Below are 22,816 nucleotides of genomic sequence, written 5' to 3' on the forward strand. Positions count from 1 at the left end.
AACCACTATTGTCCCTATGAAGTTTAATGATTTACAAGTCCTCACACTAGCAACTTCCCATTGACTCTCTCAAAAACCTTCCGAGACTAGGGCAACCTAAACTTTACTAGCGGCAGGGCTCGCCAAAAGGTGTCGCATCTTACGCCCACCAAATCCACACTCAGTAGATCTCTATGCTACGGCTCTGAAAAATGTTAACCACAACGAGATAAGATAAATCTCAGTGAGTCAAAACTATAAACCTTGGTTAGGATGCAAATTCGCCTCAAATGCGATTCTAAACACGCACCACAATCAAACTCACCTCGCTTCGGCGCGTCCCTGCATATTAGTACATCACATATACTATTATCAATGCAGCAAGCGTAATCAATAACCGGAACACATAATCTCACTCTTCAAACATTCACATGGGTCCTAATTATAAGGTAAAACCGTTATGACACGTTCCATACCATGCCACACAGTTTTACCCCATAATCAGGTGCAACAATCATAACCATTCAAGCATGTTCCAGTTATTACAACCTAATGGCCACGACCAATTCAACAGTCGGCGGTCATCCGGCGTAACCGAACATTGTCTCGCCTCATCGAGCATGGCATTGTATCGCGTAAACGCATCAAGATGGCATTCCATAAAAGAGCATCTGTCCGGCCTCCACCACGACTGACATCCGTTGATGTGGGGCATCCGAACTTAATTAGGTATCATCCCACGTAAACACATTAGGACGGGTTCACTACCCAGCGTAAACGCATCAGGGTATTTAGGTGATCACACAAGCACATACTTGGCCAAGAACACGGTGCTTTGCATCCAAATATCTCGTGTTCAAATAATGGACTTGGCCAATTTTCTTCGTATTAAAAATCATCCTAGTAAAATAATCGTATGTGGTCATGTAATTAAAAGCGAACGGTCAAACCTGGTACACTCATCTTTTTGAAATTCCATGGTTTAATATAGTACATAAAGTTTTGCATCAAAACCCGACACCTGGTATTTTTCCATCTAAAAGTCCATAAAACCAAGTTTTGTAATAATAATTGGTAACTACCATCCATGAATCAATTGCACAACAACACATGTACAAGCCATCAAAATCACACATAATTCCATCATATAGCCAAGAATACCAAAATCTTAAAAAAAAAAAAAATCAACTTGGCAACTCCTTTTTTGGAAATAAATTAGTATGGGGTCACGTATTTGAAATCAACCCATCAAAATTTGCATGCATATAATTTGAAACATCATGGTTTTGTTAAGCACATAAAACTTGGTGTCCAGACCTGACACCTATTTCTTTTCTAATTCTTTGTCCAACCCCTCTTTTTGGAGACAATGTTTAGTAACCCATTTTTTTGTTCAAAACTTTAAAAATAAATTAGTAGGTGCTCACGTACTCAAAATTAATCTGTCAAGCTTTGCACGCACCTAGTTTAAAACCTTTTTGTTTTATTGAGCAAATAAGTTTTGGTGTCCAAACCCGACACCTCATTATTTTTCTAATTAATTGCCCATAAGGCCACCTTTTGTAACTACGATAAACAACCAACATAGAACAATCAACCTCATGATATTATACATAAGTTTTCAGCATGCCAACAACCAACCAAGTCACCAAATATGCATTTCCCAGCAAACAAGACACCAAGAACAACTACTAGACCACAACCGGCCCTAATTGGCAGAAACCGGGTCCACTCACGCGTCTTCAAGTTGAATTTCAAAAACATAACTAAATGAGTTCAGTATGTTATAAAGAACACTTAAACGAACATTTTTCATGAAGATACCTTGACCCAAATATTTCTATAATGAGAGAAGTAAATCGCTCAAACTGTTACCAAAACTGTGTCTGTGTCCAGAAATTTTGTTTTCCAAAACTAGCTTGGTTCAAGCTTTCAAACTCATCCATTTGCTATGAAATTTTACTTTGTTAAGCGACAAGATGTGATGAAAAGATTTTTTGAAGGAACTCTTTTGAAGCTGGAATCTTGTTCTTTTAAATCCATAAAATCGTGAGTAAAATATATGTTATGGCTGAAAATGTTTAGAACATTTTTCAATGAGGAAATAACCTCAAAATCGTAATGCATTTTAAAACACAAAAATGGCAAATGGCAAGTGTCCAGTAAACATATTTGAATTTAAGCTAATCCAACTTAAGGCTAATCTAACCAAATTAGATTAACATTAATCTAACCAAGCTAATTAACACTAATCTAACTCTCTAAGTGCAATTAACAACCTAATCAAGGATTAGAGAGTTAACTCACCAGATTAGAACGGCAATGGGTTCACGGCGACAGTGGCACGATGGTGGTGAAAACCCAAGACAACCGTATCTTTAACAGAGGCCCAATGGCAATGGAAAATAGCCCTACAAAGCTCGGTCAATGGAAGGTTTCGGTTCTGTGGCTGAGCTGGTCGATCTCGATTGAGCTGGATGGACGAGCTAAAGTCAGGTGGCTGGAGTTGATGGATGGAGCTGATGGATGAATCTATGGAAGATGCTAGGTCAATCATTTTGCATTTAAAGGAATACTTTGATGAGAATGGTTGAACCTCTAGATATGAGATATCTAAGGCATTGTACCATATGAGGATGGCTAAAGAATCATCAGTTAATGATCATGCTTTGAAAATGATCTGGCACATTAAAGAATTGGTTAGGCTGAATCTTGTTATGGACAACGAGTTAGTTGTGGATTTGATCCTCCAATCTTTACTCGATTCTTTCTCTAGTTTTGTCCAAAACTTCTACATGCATAAGATGGAGAAAACTCTCGCTGAGTTACATATCATGCTGGTAGTTTATGAGAATGAAATGCACAACACGAGACCAAATGTAGTGGCTATGGCTAAGGCTTTTTCTTCAAGAGATAAGATTGTTTTAAAGAAAAAGAAATGGAAGAGGCTTGTCAAACCTATTGTGTAACCAAAACCCAAGATTAATAAAGAGAAATGTCATTACTGTGGTGTCAAAGGGCACTGGAGGAGGAACTGTAAGAAGTACCTCATGAGCTTGAAAGTCAAGCCCAAGGACCAACCTTATGAGGGTATGGTATCTATGCTTATTGAAACTAATCTTATGATTAGTGCTGAATTCAGCTCATGGGTTCTAGATTTTGCTGCAACTTCACATATTTGTATGTCTTTGCAAAATCTAGAAACAAACAGGATGCTAGGGCGAAATGAGATTGTCATGATATTTGTCAATGGAGCAAGAGTTTTTGCGTTAGCTATAGAGACTTTTCGTTTATGTTTGCCTTCTGGACATGTATTGATTTTAAAGAACTATTTGCATTATAAGAATGCTGTTAGGAACATCATCTCTATACCTCGTCTAGGTAAAGAGAATTATGAATTTTCTTTTGCTGATGATGTAAGTTCTATTTATCATAATAGAAGATGTGTTAATTCTAGCTTATTAACCAATAATCTTTATACCATTACAATGTTCGGTAATGCGATTACCGATATCAATAAGCAAAATAGAATTGATATAAATGTAATAACTAATAAACGCCCTAGAGATAGTCCAAATAAAAAATATGTTTGGTATCTCTGATTATGTCATATTAGAGAAAACAAAATTAACAAATTGAGTAATGATGGGTACATTGATCTATCAAATTTTGAGTCATACTTGACTTGTGAGGCATGTCTTCTAGGAAAAATGACCAAAGCCCATTTTGTGGGACATAGTGCGTGAGCTGCTGACATATTAAGATTATTACATACATATGTATGTGAATCAATTAAAGAAACACATCTTCTATTATGATAAATAGAACTTACATCGATTTGCCAATAACCCTTTGGGGATATGCCTTGAGACAGTTGTATACATACTGAAGAAAGTGCCGTCCAAATCTGTTCCAACTACGCCCTATGAGATATGGCATAGTAGGAAACCTAGTCTTAATCATATTAAGATTTGGGGTTGTCCAGCTTTTGTAAAAAGGCTGAAAAATGGAAAAAAAATTGAGGCAAGATTTGAACAAGGTCGCTTAATTGGATATCCAAAGGAAACTCTTGGATATTATTTCTATTTTCATTCAAACCAAAGAATTTTGGTGAGCAAGCATGCTTCTTTTCTGGAGAATCAGTTCATCTAAGAAGGTGGTGCTGGACAGAAATTAGTCTTTCAAGAAGAAAATAATTAAGTACCAAACAACCGAGTTCAGATACTAATCTCTAATTCAGTGGGAGCTTCTAATACACAACCTCTTAGGAGAAGTGCGAGAATGTCTCGCCCACTTGCTCGTTATAGACACTTGGTTGATCATATTGAACCATTATTTATTGTGAATGATAGTGATCAACCTGGTGATCGTAAAACCTATGAGGAGGCGATGTCGGACATTGATTTTGGTAAATGACTAAAAGCCATGAAATCCGAAATGGATTCAATGTATTTCAATGATGTTTGGACCTTAGTTGATTTGCTTGATGGTATTGTACCAATTGGTTGTAAATGGATATTTAAGAGGAAGATGAATGCTAAAGGTCAAATTGGAACTTACAAAGCATGGCTGGTGGCGAAAGGATATCATTAGAAAGAATGAATCGATTATGACAAAACTTTCTCTCTTGTGGCCATGCTAAAATCCATTCAGATTATGTTGGTTATAACTGCACACCTTGACTATGAGATATTTCAAATGGATATTAAAACGGCTTTTGTAAATGGTTTTCTCGAGGAGGACATCTATATGGAACAACTATGGGGTTTTGAATCCAATGGTGAAAATCGAAAGGTGTGTAGACTTAAGAGATCTATTTATGGAGTCAAACAAGCCTCCAGAAGTTAGAACATTCGTTTTGATGAGGTAGTCAAATCATTTGGCTTCATCAAAAATCCAGATGAACCTTGTGTATACAAGAAGATCAGTGGCGTGCAATTGCATTTCTAGTTTTGTATGTCGATGATATACTTTTGATTGGGAATGATGTACCGATGATATCATCAATAAAATTATTCTTGTCACAGAAATTCTCTATGAAAGATTTAGGAGAGGTAACCTACATTTTAGGTATCAAGATCTATAGAGATAGAATAAGACGATTGATTGGCTTCTCACAATCTACGTACATAAATAAAGTATTAACACTTTTTAACATGCAATGTTCCAAGAGAGGATTATTGCCTTTTAGGTAAGGGAAGATGTGTCCCAACACTCCTGAAGAAAAAGAGCGAATGACGAAGATATCATATGCATCCGCTATTGGAAGCATAATGTATAATATGCTATGTACTAGACTTGATATTACGCATGCTGTAAGTATTACTAGCATATATCAGTCTGATCCAGGAGAAGAGCACTTGATAGCAGTCAAGAATATTTTTAAGTACTTGCGAAGGACTAAAGATTTATTTTTGATATATGGAGAAGGATAATTTAAAGTTATAACTTATACAAATTCCGATTTTCAATCAGATCCTAATGATTATAAGTCCACATCCGGGTTTGTCTTTACATTCAATCGTGGCGTAGTTAGTTGGAAAAGTTCCAATCAAAACATAACTATCGATTCCACCACTGAGGCAGAGTATGTAGCTGCTTCTGAAGCAGCAAAGGAAGCCGCTTGGATGAATAAGTTTATTTCTGAACTTGGAGTCGTTCCCTCAATTGAGTAATCGATTACATTGTTTTGTGACAATAATAGGGCGATAACTCAAGTCAAGGAACCAAGGTCTCACCAAAAGTCCAAGCACATTGAGAGACACTTCCATCTTATCAGAGAAATTGTTGGGAGGGGTGATATTGCTTTGCAGAAAATTGCCTTAGCAGAAAATGTGGCAGATCCCTTCACTAAGGCCTTACCTCAGTCTTCTTTTGAAAGACATATTGACAAAATGGGTTTGAGGTACCGGACAAGTTAGCTTTAATGGAAGTGAGAGATTATTGGATGTATGCCATAAAATTACTATGTAATAGTTGCATGTTAGGGATTTTAGTTGTACTATCATTATTATTATTTATTTAATGGCAATGATGTATTCATTCATTTGTCAAATTATTTTATATTTATGAATGATTCTATAAAATCAGTTGCAACTAAACATATTCTTGAGATGTCAAGAATATATGTGACGGGTTCATAGTTAGGCCAAATCTTTAAACCATTCTTGGTCAATGGATTATTAAGTGGATATTTATAATCCTGTTAAGACCGTTGTGTTTTTAACTTCACCATTAAGTATTGGATACTTAATGGAATGATGAGTCACATGTCATTGGGTATTATGATGCCTGGGTTAGAAAACAAGTGTTTGTATTAGACAAGTTCACTAAACGTGACGTATATGGAATGCTTAGCGACATGGAAGCTTTCAGTGTGGTCAATGTCTAATTGTTCATGCTTTGGTTTTGTGTAAATAATCTGAGGCACAATGTTAACTTATGTCTCGAACAACTATGGTTCATAGGTGCACGTAATGCCGAGTCGTTGATCTGTCTTTATACCTGATGGTTATAGTTTGTTTATATACAAAGTTGCACGTGTGTGCAATATGGAATCCGTCTCATTGTTAAATGCAAGGTATAATAATGATGTCATATACAATCTAATTATGACACTACATTGAAATCTTCGGCCGGGGTTGTAATCGAAAATAAATTGTTTATATATCAAATAAAATACATGTCAATTAGATTTGTACATATGATCGAATTGATGACTTGACAAATATTCCATAGTCTTTATTTGATCGGGACATAGTAAGACATGGGGATTGAATTACACTGTAGCCAAAACTGATAGGTTCATTATGTTCTTAAAATATTCACACTATCTGGATAGCCATGATTTCATGATATATTGCTAGATGTCAATCATGGCTTGTAGGACCTAAAGATTAATCGGGACAATTAATTCTTTTAGGAGTACTAATGTGTTAGTACAAGTCTTACTAACAGCTTAGTGATGAACCTATGGATGTTACACACCATAAACAATTAGGATAACATAGAACAAAAGAGAAATATTGTTGCAAATGTGTTTGTAATTACTGCAATTGAATTGAGTCGATTTGAAATCAAATTAAATGAGATTTAATTTAATTTGTATTATAGTCACGAGCCTACTTGCATATGATGCATGCGCATGCCCAAAGTGGATACATGTTAATGTACCCAAATGTACACATAAAGATTAGGTTCTTTTTATTTTTATTTATACATATAAATAAAAAGGGGTTTGATTAATTATTCATTTAATTAATTAATTAAGGTGCTGCACATCACATGCGCGTTTTCTTTTTAACTAAAAAAAAAAACGATAAAGCTTCGTGCACATGCACGAAGCATGAATGGTCAGCAAACCACCGACTATTCATGCATGGAATTCATGCACAAAATCGTGCATGGACGATAAGCAACTGTTGCTTATCGTTCCACACGATCAGCAACTGTTGCTGATCATTCAATTTTTCTTTTAAATATTCTAAAAATAGAGAAAAATGTGTACGTGTTCTTGTGGTTTTTGAGATGTGAGAAAAAAAGGGATTCTTTCTCGTTCGGGCCGTGACTAAAACATCAAGAATATGACGGATTGTCTCCACGAGATTTGCTAGCATGATAGTGGTAATTATCCGAAAGTTTTCTCTTCTATTCGACATCCATTGTCGGTGTGTCTGAATAAGAGGTCCGACGTTTGTGGGACTCGAACTGAAGAACATCCAAACTAATCCGTTTAAAGCGCGCTTCGAGAGGTAATTCGTTTAACTTCCTTTTAATATTCAGATTTTTGATTAAAATGCATGAACAATGCATTTAGAGAATCATGTATAAAATATATCATCTTTGTTTCCACTGCATTCTTTTTGTTGATTTGATCTATACATGATTCATGAAACCTCAACAGTGGCAGCAAAGGATAAAGAAAGCTGGAGGGGAAATGGATGGTGGGATGCTGGCGTGAGGGGAAGAAAGAGCTGGCGGCAGCAACAAAAATGAAAGGAAATGGAGAAGAGAAGAGGTGAGGCAGAGAGGAAATGCGTGACCGGGGGGGGGAATTGCTGGGGGAAAAAGAAATAGAAGGGAGAAATAAGAAGAAGAAGCAAATGGAAGGAGAGTCGGCTGATGGGGGGTGCACGCAAGGGGGAAAGAAAAGGCAATGGGAGAGAACAGAAGGTCAAGACAAGGGCCAATCAAAAACCTTAAGAAATATCTAAACATTCATTAGGATGCCCCAAAATTCTTCATCCAAATAAGTCAAGGGCTCCTCCAATCAAAATTTAGCTTCAATTTCCCAAAACAAAGCCAATTTGGAGGTAGAAAAATCCAATATCTTCAGCCATCCGAATTTCTATTTCATTTCCGATTTGTCCAAAAATTGATTTTTCCGCAAAATTCCGAACTCGATGGAAATTCTTCGAAAGATGAGACGACATCCTATAAATGAGTCGTGACATGCTCGAATGTCCGATTCCCAAAACCGAATTCAATTTCGTGGTTAAAATCGACCGAACGCGATTTCAGTATAACCTAACCTATTGGGTAGCTTTTAAGAATTTTTGCACGTTTGACCCGTGATCGATAATTTTCGATCCACGTTTGTGCATCTTCAACTCGTAGACGACTTTCAGTTGCGTAAAAATCGTAAGGTTTCAATTACATGTCCCGAGTATAATTTCGATAGAAAATCAGGTTAGTGCCGTTCAACGCGAATTTTGCAATCGTGCATAATCACCTACTATTCAATTACGTGATTCCATTGAATTGACTTATATCCGATCGTTAATCGATTATAACGGTGTCGTATTGACCCTAACCGATTATTATGGTCGAGTGATCGATTTCCGATCGAATTCTCTAGTCTGTTGCGTTTCCATTCCTTAACGACTTCACCTAATAGATTAGTTAACTTGTGAGGGGCCAGCTCAGAATAAAATGACTATAGGTGCGTCGACGAAACAACCATTTCATATAATCGAAATGTGATCGAAATTCAGGATGTCACAGGTTAGGGGCCACGGCGATGGCCGGAGAGTAGCCACATGTGAGCTCGAGCCTTGTCAAATCGACAAGCTTCGAGCTTGCCACATGCCGTTATAAAGGAGGTCGTTTATTGTCTATAATACAAGCATTTGATTATTTCTCTCTTGTTTTTTTTTTTTTTTTCAGTTTTTTTGGTTTTTTTCTTTTTTTCCTTTCGACCATCTCTCTCCATTGCCTTATCTCCGTCTTTACTTTTCATGATATAGGTATCTAATCTTAAGACTTCACTAATTCAAAATACACATCCTATGTCTAAGGCTCTGTCTATAAGATGGCAGACATAGTCCATAAAGATTGATAGGAATAAGAGATGTTGTGTATGCGATCTGAATACATCATCCATCGTGTTTGAACCAACCGTTTGACCAATTAAAAATCTATAGCATTTTGTTCGTAATTTACATGAAGAGAGGTGGCATGCACGACCAACGCTGGCGATTCGACTTCATCGACGTGACTATGGGGGGAAAAGAACCCTTTGTCTTGATTTCTCCTGCTTCAGATTGGAGCTGCACAGAGAGATTTATCTGAATAACTGCAGCCAAGTTTTGTAGTAGATTTAAATGCATCAGAAAACTCAACTGCGCATACAAATTAGAGGCTGATCCGACATTGAAGATGAGAGTCCTAGCCATCGGCCGAAGCAAGCGGCTCAGGATCTGGAGTAGACCACTTTGCCACCCGTGCCTTAGCTTTCTCAGCCTGCATTGCATTGAGTAAGTCGATTAGATTCATAGAGACACACCGCCAATGCCAATAACCTGTACTAAGTGAAAAATTTAGCTATGTACCGGATCATCCTTCTAGTTCTTATTCATTTGAATTTTCTATGATCGATATGACACACGTATCCAGATAAGCTCAAAAACTAGGGAAGAAAGAACTAATTTCGGGCAGCTGGTTACTAAAGACCGGTTCTCTTTGGATGCATAGGTACGACCGGCGATGACGGGCAACCGGCGATTGGCCATCCTTATTGATCATTAGGGAAAGGCTTTTGGGCTTGTAGGGATGAATATGCCTCCTGCTATCATTTTTTTTTTCTTTTTTGTGACAGTTGATAGGAAAGAAGCATTATAGAGTTCGAATATGCCAAATAGGAAAGTCTTGAGGACAATCTGCTATGCGGAACTAGAGTGATACGCTGCGCACACCGAGCTGATTTAGGAATTTAGACTTTGTCATTTATATCTCTGGGCTTTATGTGCTTAGTCTTACCAATGATTCAAAGAAAATATTTTCTATGAAAATTATTATTAAAGAAAATTCTTTAGTGGTTTAAGTAAAATGATTTGCTTTTCATTTGAAGAGGAAGTCATTTCTCCCAATCTAAATTTGTTGTTTATAGTTTATGGAAAACATTTTTTATCATCCAAAGACTTAGAAGTAGAAAAATAATTTAACCACAATAGTTTTTCTTCAAACAAACTGATACTTTATGATGCTTTATCTGGGGTTAGAGTCATTTACCTCCTTCGCCCAATCACAGTTGATTGTTATTAGGGCAAGTATCAATGTTTGAATCGCAGTCCCACCGAATACCATGCCACCCCATAGGCCCTAGCATGTTTCCAAACTATGATTACTACAATTGAGAAACAAGTTATCATCTAATGGAAAGCAAATGATCGGAGGCTTTGGATACGTACCAGGACACCAAAGTGAAACACCCATCCCATGAGCAATCCAACAGGAAGCCCGACGAGGTAATAGCATCCCAAATTTATGTATGCAACATATGCTTGCCATCCCGATCCGACGGCAACTCCTGATAAAATCGGCTGAACACTGTTGAGGAGGATCGTAACCCCTAAAAGATAAGATAGCCTTTCCACTTCTTCGAGAACAGGAGCGGATGATGTGAAAATGTAGGCAAACTTGTCGTGCAAGATCATTACGAGCGCACAGAAGAAGAGGCCGATCATAGTCGATTGAACCACCGACACGATGGTTGCAAACTTCGCAGCCCCGGAGTTTCCAGCCCCGAGTTCATTCGCCACCCTCACTCTGCAAAAATCGTAGTGCGATGAAAACACATTGCTAGCCGAAGTGTAAAGGTGAGATAGTTATGAATTCAAAATTGTGCAAAAGCGATGCATTAGAGAGAGAGAGAGAGAGAGAGAGAGAGAGAGAGAGAGAGAGAGAGAGAGAACCCGATGGCAGCAAGGAAGGCGAAAGGGATCATCATCTCCCATCCGTCGATGCTCATGCTACAACGAGAATGAAGTAAACAGAACATCAAAAGTCTCAACACAAGAAAGAAACATTCGCAGTGTAATAAGTAGGCAGTGCTCATAAATATCGCCTACGTTCGAGGGAAAATTGCACGTACCAGATCGACAAGGCGTCCACCGCAACTGTAGCATTCCGCAGGTAACCAGTCAGAAGTATCATTATCTTGTAGTACCAAAACTCTAGGCTGATCGCGTGCCAAGAAAGAGGAAACCTCATCATTGAAAATAAAAAGCAATCGTCGACCTCGTTTGTCTACATAGAAGCATTTCAAATTGTTCTAGGTAACTTTCCTTCTACGACGTCCTCATAGGTTATTTGTTCTTGGGAGTTCAAAAACATTCTGCTCTGTTAGATTTAGATTCTACGAGAAGGCGCATATTTAATACTAGACGTTTACTCGCTTATTGCGCGGATTGTCATGCAAGGTATAATTAGATGAATAGTGGAAAATGTAAGCATAAATTCAACTTAACTTTAGCATATCATTAATCATAAAAGGTATGCATAGTATCGGATTATGAAAGTTCAAACCAACTAATATATCTAAAATAACTTCGAAAAATAATGTCACGTAATTTTTTTTTCCTGTATTATATATTCTATGACTCAAATGCATATATGATGATAGAAGCTTTGTCTACTAACTAATATAGGGAACACTGTTACGTTATTATGTTAAAATCATTGAATACAGATAAGTCACAATTGCTAATAAATAATAATAATGAAGAGAAAGAGGATGGAGAAGGGGCAATAAATAAGTGGCTTTATGGGTTGGAGGAGCTTTCGTGTTTCCAACTAACCAAAATTAGTAAAAGAATTAGAACTAAGCTCTAAGGTCTCGATCTATTTGCAATTGCTTGCATATTATGTACGAGTCAATATGCGCACAAAGTTGCATGCGTGCAAGAAATTGCCATTTAAAAAAAAAGTTTGTTACATAAAATATTTATCTTTATATATTGAAGAAAATTTATTGATAAAATACACGATACAAATAAATTGTACGTACGAAAGGATAAAATCTTTTGAGAATTAAATCTTTTGAGATAAGTTATTAATTACAGCATGGAAAAACTGCAAATTCTAATATTGAAAGCTCTGAGAGACAAAATAAAATTATGATATCACACATTCGTCCATGGACGCAATATTTATAAAATAAGTAGTAGACGGTATTTAGGGAAAAAATATTGAGATCTCTGAAAAGTAAGAGTACCTTTTGTTTTATATGACAGTAAAGATAGATAGGATGTATGTCAAATATTACTTAATTTAGGGAGAATTGTCTAAAAAGTCATAAACTTTGCACATTTAATAATTTAGTCCTAAACTTTTTTAATATTTTGTCAATTGAGTTCATTCAACCAATTTTGGCTAGAAATCACTAACGTAGATGTTGGCCATTCTACGTGGCATGATCGGTGTTTAGAACTTTGGCCAAAATTAGCTCAATGGATTCAATTGGCAAAATATGAAAGTATTTAGGACATAATTAACAAAATTGAAAAGTTTAGGACTAAATTGACAAAAATATAATAGGTTTAGAACTTTTTAGACAAATTTCCCCTCATGTTAGTGATGTAGAACGTAATTAATAGATATGAAAAAGAATTGTGTGGCGGCACAAATAGTTGTCTTTAAGAATTCATGTCATAAACTACTATGATAATATGCTTACCTAAAAATTGGTCACTGCTAGAGGTGCCAAATGGGTTGAACCCATTTAAGTGAGTTGGGTCATATATGGGTTAGTTAAGTTTTAATAATTGGGTTGTTAATGAATTTGGGTTGTATGTAAGTATAATGATATATGAGTTGTAAATGGGTTTGTCTTTTAACCAATTTACAACCCATTTAAATTATAAAAGTCATTTAGTTGAGTCAATTCATTAATGAGATATCTTCATCTTGAGTATTTTTGTTTTTATAATTTTTAATTTAATTTAATTTTTCTTTTTCTTTCTTTCTTTTACTTTCCCCCTCCCCCACCACGAAGTCTGGTGGCTAACCCTTGCTAATTGTTGGTGAGGGTGGTGAAGCCCTCGCCTAGTCGCCAATCGCATTGGTGAGCCTCGAGCTCACCAACCTCGACACTAGCAAGACTCCAAACTCCTTGATTTGGCAAGCCTCGAGCTCATCGGATTTGGTGAGGTGGACACTCGCCTAAGGCTGGCATGGCTTGAGCTTGCCTATTGTCAGCCACGGCTGTCGTGGCTGGCGATTGGGAGAAGGAGGAAAAAAAAAGAAAAAAGAAATACAAATAATTAAAAATTCTATTTAAAAAAAATAAAAATACTTTAAAAGGAGTGCACGTAAAATCATATAAGATATTATATATTAAGTTAAAAACATTTTCTAATTTATTTTCAAGTTTCAATCAAGCACAAAAAAAATATTGTCATTTTCAAAAATACCATATTTTTTGTGAAATAAATAAAGCCTCAATTTTTTTAAAAAAAAATTATAAAATTTATCCATTAAATTTGTAAATGTATGGAAATGTTTTAACAATATAATTTTTTTTTTTTAAATCATGGAAGTGTTTAACAATATGGATCAGGTCAAGTATGAATTGGATATGAATTGGTATAGGTTAATAAATTTACGTTGCTAATAAATGGGTGATAAATAGGTTAATGGGTCAATTTGGGTTGAGTTATTTATGACCCCACCCGAACTTGAATTGTGACAGCCTGTTTGACAAGTCTGGTCACTACTATGAAAATGAAAGATTGAATTGTGACAGCCTTTAACTAAGCCATAGGAATCTCTCATGATTTTCAAAATGGAAGATACGTACCAGAGCATGACTCCCGAAGCGAGAGATAATTTGAAGAACTCCCACAGCCCTGAGAACGCCTCCACGGACCAACCGGTCCATGTCGTCGGACAACCCCCACAAGCCGAGTACAAGTACATTCCCAAGAAAATGAGCCACCAAGAGAGATCCAGCACGACGCACAGGCCCACCACGCCGAAGCCGAAGACGTACACGCACAGCCAGCTCCCGACCACGTTCACGGCAAGGCCTGCCAGCGAGACCCAGGCCGTGACTGCGGTCTTCAGCTGGCTCTGCAAGAACTTGTCCAGCGGGAGAGCAAGGGCGAAGCTGAAGTGAAGAGGGATGAACCACAGGGCCAATGAGCCTGACATCTCGGCGACATCGTCGGCTTGGCCTAGGAGCTTTAGGAGCGGCGTCGTGAAAATGTAGATTGGCAGCAGCAAGAAGCAACACAGGAAGAGCACGATCCACGATCTCTGCATGTAGATGCCGAGCATGTGGTATCTCTTTGCGCCGAAGGCTTGGCCACAGAGCGTCTCTAGCGCGCTCGCCATGCCTAGCTAATTAATTTTCGCCATGCCCAAAGAGGAAGTCCGTTAACAAGTTTAGTCCTTTGAAGTAGAATTAACAAGAGAAATACGTTTTTTTACCAGCAAATGTTGCCACTGAGACGAAACTATTCTCGTCAAGCAAGACAAGCATGAAAATTAAAGAGTCCAATGAATTACCAGGAGGCCGAGGTTGAAGCCCAATATGACGGTGTTAGCAATGGACATGGCGGCGAGCTCGACTTCCCCGAGGTGGCCGGAGAAGGCTTGGGTAACGACATTCATGGAGTACGTTGCCACCCGAGTGAAGATAGCGGGGCCTGCTATCTGCCATAGCTTCTTCGTCTCAATGCACACTCTGGTCGATAGCTTCTTCTCCTCCTCCTTTTTATCCCGATGATCAATGCCGTTCTGACGTCCATCTACCGATTGCGCCACATCACCGTTGGCGGCGACACTCGCCATATGAGAGAGAGAGAGAGAGAGAGTGGAGAAGGATTTTATATCAAGAACTGAAGTTCTGTGAAACGTGCAAGGCTTGAGATCTGGAGGATCGGACTCGAGAGTGAGCGGGCTATTATTAACTACAGTCAAGCATTGTATAAGATATCCACATAACCTAATCATGCATTAGCGTTTAGATCTATCACTTGATTCAGAAAGAGATGATGTTTCTTGATTAGAGCGCAGATACGGTCGAATCTCATTTCGTAGGAGACTTGTTCGCTCCCCCTGCCGATTTTTTTTTTTTTAAATTTTATATGCTACTTTAATTCAAACGGAGGAAGTATAATTGAATGAAGTCCCTCGTGCTCCCCGCTGAGCTCTTCCCTTTACCCGTCGGCCTTTTTTAAATCTATACGATTGCGTCCGTATCTTAGGGAAATCGATTTACTACAACAACGTTTTCTAGATGTCTTTGTTAAATCGTTCGCACATATTATTGGTTTTGAACTGGTCAGTACCTCCACTTTTCAAAGAAGTTGGCGAGAGCTATGGTGGAGAAGGGAGTGTCGGAAAAACCCAAAGCGAATTGACCCATCGGTACCCTTAGTAGAGATCACGCTTGTCCAATAAATTGGAATAATTGTCCAAAAAGTCCTAAACCTATTATATTGTAGCCAATTCGATTTTAAACCTTTTAACTATGTTAATTTAATTTTAAATATTTTGATGATTTACCAATTTAGTCATCACATTCAATTATGTCAATTTAGTATTAAATCTTTTAAAGATTTACCAATTTAATCCCAAAATTCACATAGGCCGTGGCAATTCACATAGTTTCAATCTTTCGGCCCATCTTGAAAAACCATAGGTCGGTTTTGGGATCAACCTTTGGTTGTAATTGGCCGGCCCGGCAACGTGCCGTAGTTTCCTCATCTCTATCCGCCCTCTGCCCGTCATGCCCTTGTCTTCAAGTCCCCCCACGAACATTGCTGTCACGATTGCTGTTCGCAGGTGATTCTTGAAGCAGAAGCCAATTGACCTTTCCAATCCCATAGCTTGGATTCGCCACCAATAGACAGACTTTGCTCTATAGCAAAGCGACAGCCGTGACATTTCTGTGTGGATCTTGATATGTGAGTTCATCCAACAGTATCTCTGTATCAAATTTGTGCTACACATTAAAAAAAGAGTGTTCAGTTGATTTTTTATAGTCTACTTTCATCTATGCCAAGTAAACATCTGTGATGAGATATCATCTAAGAATCAAATTAACATTCTTCAAATCTTGGAGGTTGTTTATTGCGGATAAAACGGGAATAGGGTGAATTTTTTTTGCCCTCACAACCAAGTCTCTCCCAATTGCTTGATCTAGGTTTTACTTTTTATAATATGGACATCCTATCTTAGACTTTGTCAATTCAAAAGATCCATCCTATGCTAGGGCTCTGTCCATAAGATGGCAGACGTAGTCTATAAAATCAAGCGGAATAAGAGATGCTATGATTATGATCTGAAAATACTTCATCCCATCGCATTCGAACCAAGTGCTTGACCAATTAATCTTTAGTACTAGTAGCATTTTGCTAGTAATTTATATAAGGAGGGAGGGGATCATGTGTCTTGATTGCTCCTACTTCAAAATTGGACCTACAAAGAGACTGTGCATGTAAAATAAAGGCTGATCCGGTACTGAAGATGGGAATTCTAGCCAGCGGCTGAAGCAAGCGACTCAGGATTTGAAGTAGACTGAGTAGTCCACTTTGCTACACGTGCCTTAGCTTTCTCAGCCTGCATCGATCAAGTCAATTAGATTCACAGAGATGCACATACCAGGTGAAAAATCAGCAATGTGCCGAATCAATCCTTCTTCTAGTGCTTATTTATTTATATTTACTATGGTTGTCAAGATGGAAAATACAAAACCCTCGCGCGCGACCAGTTATTAAGGAACGGCCAGCATTAACGGTCTGCATGTTTAACTTAGTGACCGGCTCGCTACCGGTCCCCAAAGATGTTGTCAGAGGAAACCTTCACCGAACAACTGCCGGTTCTCTTTGGCAGCAACCGTAAATGTGTCAACGGGGCGATAGCCACTTAGCCGTCCCCAATGATCGTTAGGAACAATCTTTTGGACTTCTAGATACGGGTTTGCCCGTCGTCTGATATCCACGTTTTTCGTTTATGCGGAACCGGAGTTACTCGGTGGGTACACTTGGCCGATCTGGGACTTTAGACTCTAGGGTTTTATGTTGTTAACCACAATTTTTTTTTTTTTTTGCTGGTGCTCTATTTGGCGTTAAAGTCACGTACCTCCTTCGCCCAATCGCAGTTGATTGTTGTTACGGCAAGTATCAATGTTTGGACTGCAGTCCCACCAAGTACCATGCCACCCCATATGCCCTTTCATGTTTCCAAACCATGTTTAACATATATTGAGAGAAACAAGTTATCATCGAATGGAAAACAGATGTTTGGAGACTAAGGATACGTACCATGACACCAAAGTGAAACACACATCCCATGAGCAATCCAAGAGGAAGCCCAACGACGTAATAGCATCCCAAATTTATGTATGCAACATATGCTTGCCATCCCGATCCGACGGCAACTCCTGAGAATAAACAATACATAAAGTTCTCATTAACGAATGTCCATGAGCACTTATCAACTATAATTAACAAGAAAATGTTTTTGTTGTGCATGCATGAATTACACATAACACTAGCTAGAAAGAAGGGCACTAAAACTTTTGTTAACGGAATCGATACATGAACTCACCAGACAAAATTGGTTGAACGCTGTTGAGGAGAATCGTGAGGCCTAGAAGATAAGATAGCTCGTCCACTTCTTCGAGAACATCGGTGGATGATGTGTAAATGTAGGCAAATTTGTTGTGCAAGATCATTATGAGCACACAGAACAAGAGGCCGATTGTAGTAGACTGAACCACCGACACAGCAGTCGCAAATTTGGCGGCCTCGGCATTTCCAGCTCCAAGTTCATTCGCCACTCTCACTCTGTAAAAATCGCAATGAGATGATGAGCACATTTTCCAGAAGTAGTGACGAACTGAAAACAATCAAAAAGCATTATACTAGAGAGAGAGAGAGAGAGAGAGAGAGAACCCGATGGCAGCAAGGAAGCCCAAAGGGATCATCATCTCCCATCCATTGATGCTCATGCTAAAACGACAATGAAATGGATAGTTCATCAGAAGCCTCAGACAAGAAGAAACATTTGCAAGGAGGCAATTGCGGATAAATCTCTTCACGTTCAAAGAATATTGCACGTACCAGATCGATAAGGCATCCACCGCGACCGTAGTGTTTGGCAGATATCCGGTCATCAGTAACAATATCCTATAGTACCAGCTCTCTAGGCTGATCGCGTGCCAAGACAAGGAACCATATTATTGAAAATAAAAGCAATCGATCACCGATGTTGCACTATATAGAGAAACATTCAAAGTGCAATCAAAGAGATATTTCTTCATTTTTTTTCATATAACTTTCCTTCAATGAATTCCTCATAGGTAATAATCTTTAAGAGTTCAGGGACATTCTACTTTCTTAAATTTAGATTTTACAAGAGGCGCATATTTAACACTAGATGTTTACCCTCTTATTGTGCGGATTGTCATACCAAGTATAATTAGCATGGAGCATGGGAAAATATAAGCACAATTACAACACTATTTTAACATATCATTAATTGTAAAAAGGTACGCATAGGATTCAATAATGAAAATTCAAAGCTAATTAGTATTAAAAAAATCATGCAAATAATATGATGGGTTATTTTTCGTAAATTATATACTCTCTCTCAAATGCATATAGAACAAAATTTTCTATGTCTACGAACTACTATAGAAAAAACTATAATGTTATTATGTCTAAATAAACTTATCGTTCTCATTAAATACATTTATTAATTAACAGTAAAACTAATCAAGAGAAAGGATGGGCGATAAATAAGTGGCTTTATGGGGGAGAAGAGCCTTCATGTTTCTAGCTAAGCAACAAAGGACACCGAAGCTCTAAGATTTTATCCATCTATTTGCAATAGCTTGCATTTGAAAAATTAAATCTGTCACGATATAATTAGAGCATTAAAAAAATGAAAAAAATTATCGATAAAGTACGCTATACAAAGAAATTGTACTTATGGAAAGACGAGACTTTTCAAGATTTAAAACCCTTCTAAGAAAGTTGTTGGAGAATGGAAAATTTCCATATTCTAATATAAAAAAAAGTGAGAAATTGAATGAAATTATGAATTTGCACATTCGTCTATTGACACAATATTTGTACTACAAAATAATTAGGGATATTTAGGGAAGCGAAAATGATTGAGGGGACTTAGTTGATAGATTAAAGAAGACGATTATGTTGTATGATCAAATTGAAAAATTTCTATGATGATACCGCTTTTAGATGGTGGCTGCGACGGAAATGAAGAGACTGAACTGCGAAAGCCTTTACCTACTAAGGTATCGGAGACTCTCATCACTTTCTGAAAGGAAGATACGTACCAGAGCATGACTCCAGAAGCAAGAGATAGTTTGAAGAACTCCCACAGCCCCGAGAACGCCTCCACCGACCAACCGGTCCATGTCAAAGGACAGCCCCCGCTAGCCGAGTACCGATACAACCCCAGAACCATGAGCCACCACGAGAGATCTAGCGCGACGCACAGGCCCACCATGCCGAATCCGAAGACGTACACGCACAGCCAGCTCGCGACAACGTTCATGACAAAGCCCGCCAACGACACCCAGGCCGTGACCGAGTTCTTGATCTGGCTCTGCAGGAACTTGTTCAGCGGGAACATGAACGCAAAGCTGAAGTGGAGAGGGATGAACCATAGGGCCAACACGCCCGACATCTCCGCGACGTCGTCGGCTTGGCCTAGGAGCTTTAGGAGCGGTGTCGTGAAAATGTAGATGGGCAGCAACAGGATGCAACACAGGAAGAGCACGATCCACGACCTCTGCATGTAGATGCCGAGCATGTGGTATCTCTTCGCGCCGAACGCTTGACCGCAGAGCGTCTCGAGTGCGCTCGCCATGCCTAGCTAATCGATATTGCCACTCCCAAAAAAGGAAGTCCGTTAGATTTGTGACATACAAGTTGAGATATAGTATTTTCGCATTTTCGTCACTTGCCCACATCAATTGTAGGAGGATTTTATGCAGCTTGAGTACTTAAAATTCAATTCATTTATAAATCCGACCGATACTAATAACTGTAAGGAAGTCATGTTTTCCTCAGCCACGAGGGCAGCAGATCAACCATTAGCCACGAGGCACCGGCGTTCGACCTCCAAAATCCGATTGTTGGAGAATTGGGTTTAGCCACTAAGGACCTGAGTTCAACCGGTGACCATCTCGGATTGGCTTCCGGAGACTCGACTTTGAGTGTTGGCGAAGGTCATCCATACTTGAGTTTGGTCACGAGAATGCCCCAGTACAATTGCCCACGATGCAAGTATTGACCGAGCTTCAATAAAGAATTCTTGTATATATTCAAAACATGTGAACACACTCTATTTCGACCATTACATGTAGACTCACGTGAAATCCACATGATCTAATAGTTATGATGAAGTGGCTCATATATGGCGAATGCATACAATACTTGCCCAAATTCGATAATAGGCTGCCTTGCATCCAATAGGTCGACTAACTTTGGTTCTCGGCCACCTAAGGTCGACCGCTAATGGCTCAATTCCTATTATTAAGAACCCCAACCCCAATTTTTAGTTGCGGTCCTTACGGAAGAGGTTCAAGTCCCAAAAGAATACTTGATCTTTTGAAATTCTTAGTCACTATTCGAAATTTAAGTGAAAGCTTTTCATACACGAACATGTTTTGATTGGCTAATTTATCTATATCGTGATAGGTGTAACAAAAAAGTAAAATATTTTCTCACGATGATAAAATAAACCTGAAAATGTTCGTTGCGAATCATTCACTTTTCATGGAGTTGCTGTTTTACAATAAATAAGAAAATTAACATTTTACTTTACGTACAGATTCTATGTAAAAGCATGTCGTGTGGCCATCATACAAAGGCACTTTTTGGATTTTTAGTTTCCGAAACAAATTAAAACGTCAGCCACAGAAGCCAAATTAGAATATTAACCCACTAGGCTCTAAATTCCGCACATTGAGAAATGGACATTGGATGCCGCCCCCCCCAAAACAAAAAGAAAATTAAAAAGAAAAGAAAAGAAAAGAAAAAGTTATACCTGAAAAATAGGTTCAGCCTCTCCTTCCAGTCTGACTTCTCTGAAAGTTGAATTACACGCCTTTCTTTTTCTTTTCTTTTCTTTTCTGGCCCTTTGTCAAACGAGCACACGATGGACTTCCGCGATCTACTTAGATCTCTGTGTTCTTGAGAGAATTGCACGGATACGCAACTGGTCGAGGAGAATCACGATCTTGTATTGAGCAGCATGAATGAATTAAAGTGGCTTATTACCTACTTCTACTGTCCGTCGTTACAAGTTAGTTCTTTCAGAACCAGGTGCTAAGCTCTATGAGCTTTTGATCCATCCTATGTGTTCGAGTGATTTTTCGCCGATGAGCTTATTTACGCATTCGTCCTCTTTCATATCTACATATAATTTTTTTTAAGTTTATATGGACCAACAAGGCAGATTACCTTACATTTCTAGTGGAGTTTTCTCACGTGTATAAACGATTGAATCTTTTCATTGTAAGAAAGGTCGAGTGAGAGGTCTTTTTGTACCCACCAAAACAGTATCAACAAGACAAAAACTATTCTCATCAAGCAAGATAAGCATCAAAATGAAAGAGTCCCATGGAATTACCAGGAGGCCAAAGTTGAAGCCCAGAATGACGGTGTTGGCGATGCACATGGCGGCGAGCTCGACTTCCCCGAGGTGGCCGGAGAAGATTTGGGTGATGACATTCATGGAGTACATCGCCACCCGAGTGAAGATGGCGGGCCCCGCCACCTGCCATATCTTCTTCGTCTCGACCCAAGCTCTAGTCGCGAGCTTCCTCTTCTCCTTCACCTTCTCATCCCACTGATCTACTCCGTTTTGTCGGCCCTTCGCCGGATGCGCCAACAGGCACTGGTTAACATCACCGTTGCTGGCGACACTCGCCATGAGAGAGAGAGAGAGAGAGAGAGAGAGAGAGAGAGAGTTAATGCGGGGAAGAATACGATGAGATATTACCGGTGTGGTGGAGGAGGAGGATATGATATTATATGAATTGAAGTTCTGTGAAAGGTGCAGAGGCATGAGATGTGGGGATCAGATTCAAGGGCGAGCACACTTAGCGTCAATTCATCCATAAGTACTTCCATTTTCGATATACATTAAAAAAATATTCGCTTGGAACGTGATTCTTAAGATAGTCTCAAATAAAATGGGTAAAGTATTGTCGTCCTAACAGACATGTCCACCTCGCTCACAAGCAATGTCGGAATGTATCCGCTTTCTTTGATTCTTGTCCATTTCAAATCCAAACCTCTTTCTTTGATTGTGGTCCATTTCAAATCCAAACATCTCTCTCTCTCTCTCTCTCTCTCTCTCTCTCTGTGACTTTCTATTACCTTCATTTTCCGCTAATGAAGTGCGGCGACATAAAAAGCTTTATCGGAATTTAATCAAGATAAAGTACGATGGCAAAAAGAGATGAGGACGGAATTTATTCAATGGCGAAGATTTGAAAGCTAGAATTAGGATATGAGTTTAAATTTAATTGATGAAAAAATATCTGAAAATTATAGCTAAGGCACATGAATTG

General features: G+C 38.5%; 2 protein-coding genes across 6 annotated transcripts; both read right to left on the reverse strand.

Moving 5' to 3' along the window:
- Positions 1 to 9,298: 9,298 nt before the first annotated feature.
- LOC104416338 (protein DETOXIFICATION 27) lies at positions 9,299 to 15,137 on the reverse strand. Of its 5 annotated transcripts, none has more exons than XR_720547.3 (8): positions 14,767 to 15,137; positions 14,057 to 14,598; positions 11,351 to 11,437; positions 11,172 to 11,228; positions 10,668 to 11,025; positions 10,489 to 10,578; positions 9,596 to 9,720; positions 9,299 to 9,527 (listed from the first exon to the last, which is right to left on the reverse strand). XR_720547.3 is itself a non-coding variant. In XM_010027749.3 (8 exons), the coding sequence occupies exons 1-7, from the start codon at positions 15,049 to 15,051 to the stop codon at positions 9,646 to 9,648; spliced, it is 1,494 nt and encodes a 497-aa protein (XP_010026051.2). In that variant the 5' UTR covers positions 15,052 to 15,137; the 3' UTR covers positions 9,299 to 9,527; positions 9,610 to 9,645. The 5 variants fall into 5 exon arrangements, 4 of the variants coding, with proteins under 4 accessions (XP_010026051.2, XP_010026058.2, XP_039160446.1 ...); XM_010027749.3 differs by having other exon boundaries at positions 9,610 to 9,720; XM_010027756.3 differs by having other exon boundaries at positions 9,601 to 9,720.
- Positions 15,138 to 16,542: 1,405 nt separating this feature from the next.
- LOC104416372 (protein DETOXIFICATION 27) lies at positions 16,543 to 22,313 on the reverse strand. The gene is made up of 8 exons (XM_010027776.3): positions 21,871 to 22,313; positions 19,568 to 20,109; positions 18,330 to 18,416; positions 18,162 to 18,218; positions 17,815 to 18,053; positions 17,529 to 17,647; positions 17,347 to 17,436; positions 16,543 to 16,824 (listed from the first exon to the last, which is right to left on the reverse strand). The coding sequence occupies exons 1-8, from the start codon at positions 22,306 to 22,308 to the stop codon at positions 16,741 to 16,743; spliced, it is 1,656 nt and encodes a 551-aa protein (XP_010026078.2). The 5' UTR covers positions 22,309 to 22,313; the 3' UTR covers positions 16,543 to 16,740.
- Positions 22,314 to 22,816: the final 503 nt, after the last annotated feature.

Source organism: Eucalyptus grandis, chromosome 11, assembly GCF_016545825.1.
Source record: "Eucalyptus grandis isolate ANBG69807.140 chromosome 11, ASM1654582v1, whole genome shotgun sequence".
Lineage (NCBI taxonomy): Eukaryota > Viridiplantae > Streptophyta > Magnoliopsida > Myrtales > Myrtaceae > Eucalyptus > Eucalyptus grandis.

Bases quoted from the DNA above. Each gene is read 5' to 3' on its own strand.
- LOC104416338 (XM_010027749.3), bottom strand. From the start codon at position 15,051: ATGGCGAGTGTCGCCGCCAACGGTGATGTGGCGCAATCGGTAGATGGA. The intron at 11,229-11,350 runs GTACGTGCAATT...TTCTCGTTGTAG, and splicing joins GTGGACGCCTTGTCGATCTG to CATGAGCATCGACGGATGGG. The intron at 10,579-10,667 runs GTACGTATCCAA...GAAACATGCTAG, and splicing joins TGTTTCACTTTGGTGTCCTG to GGCCTATGGGGTGGCATGGT.
- LOC104416372 (XM_010027776.3), bottom strand. From the start codon at position 22,308: ATGCCTCTGCACCTTTCACAGAACTTCAATTCATATAATATCATATCC. The intron at 20,110-21,870 runs GTAATTCCATGG...AATATCGATTAG, and splicing joins GCTTCAACTTTGGCCTCCTG to CTAGGCATGGCGAGCGCACT. The intron at 17,437-17,528 runs GTACGTATCCTT...GAAACATGAAAG, and splicing joins TGTTTCACTTTGGTGTCATG to GGCATATGGGGTGGCATGGT.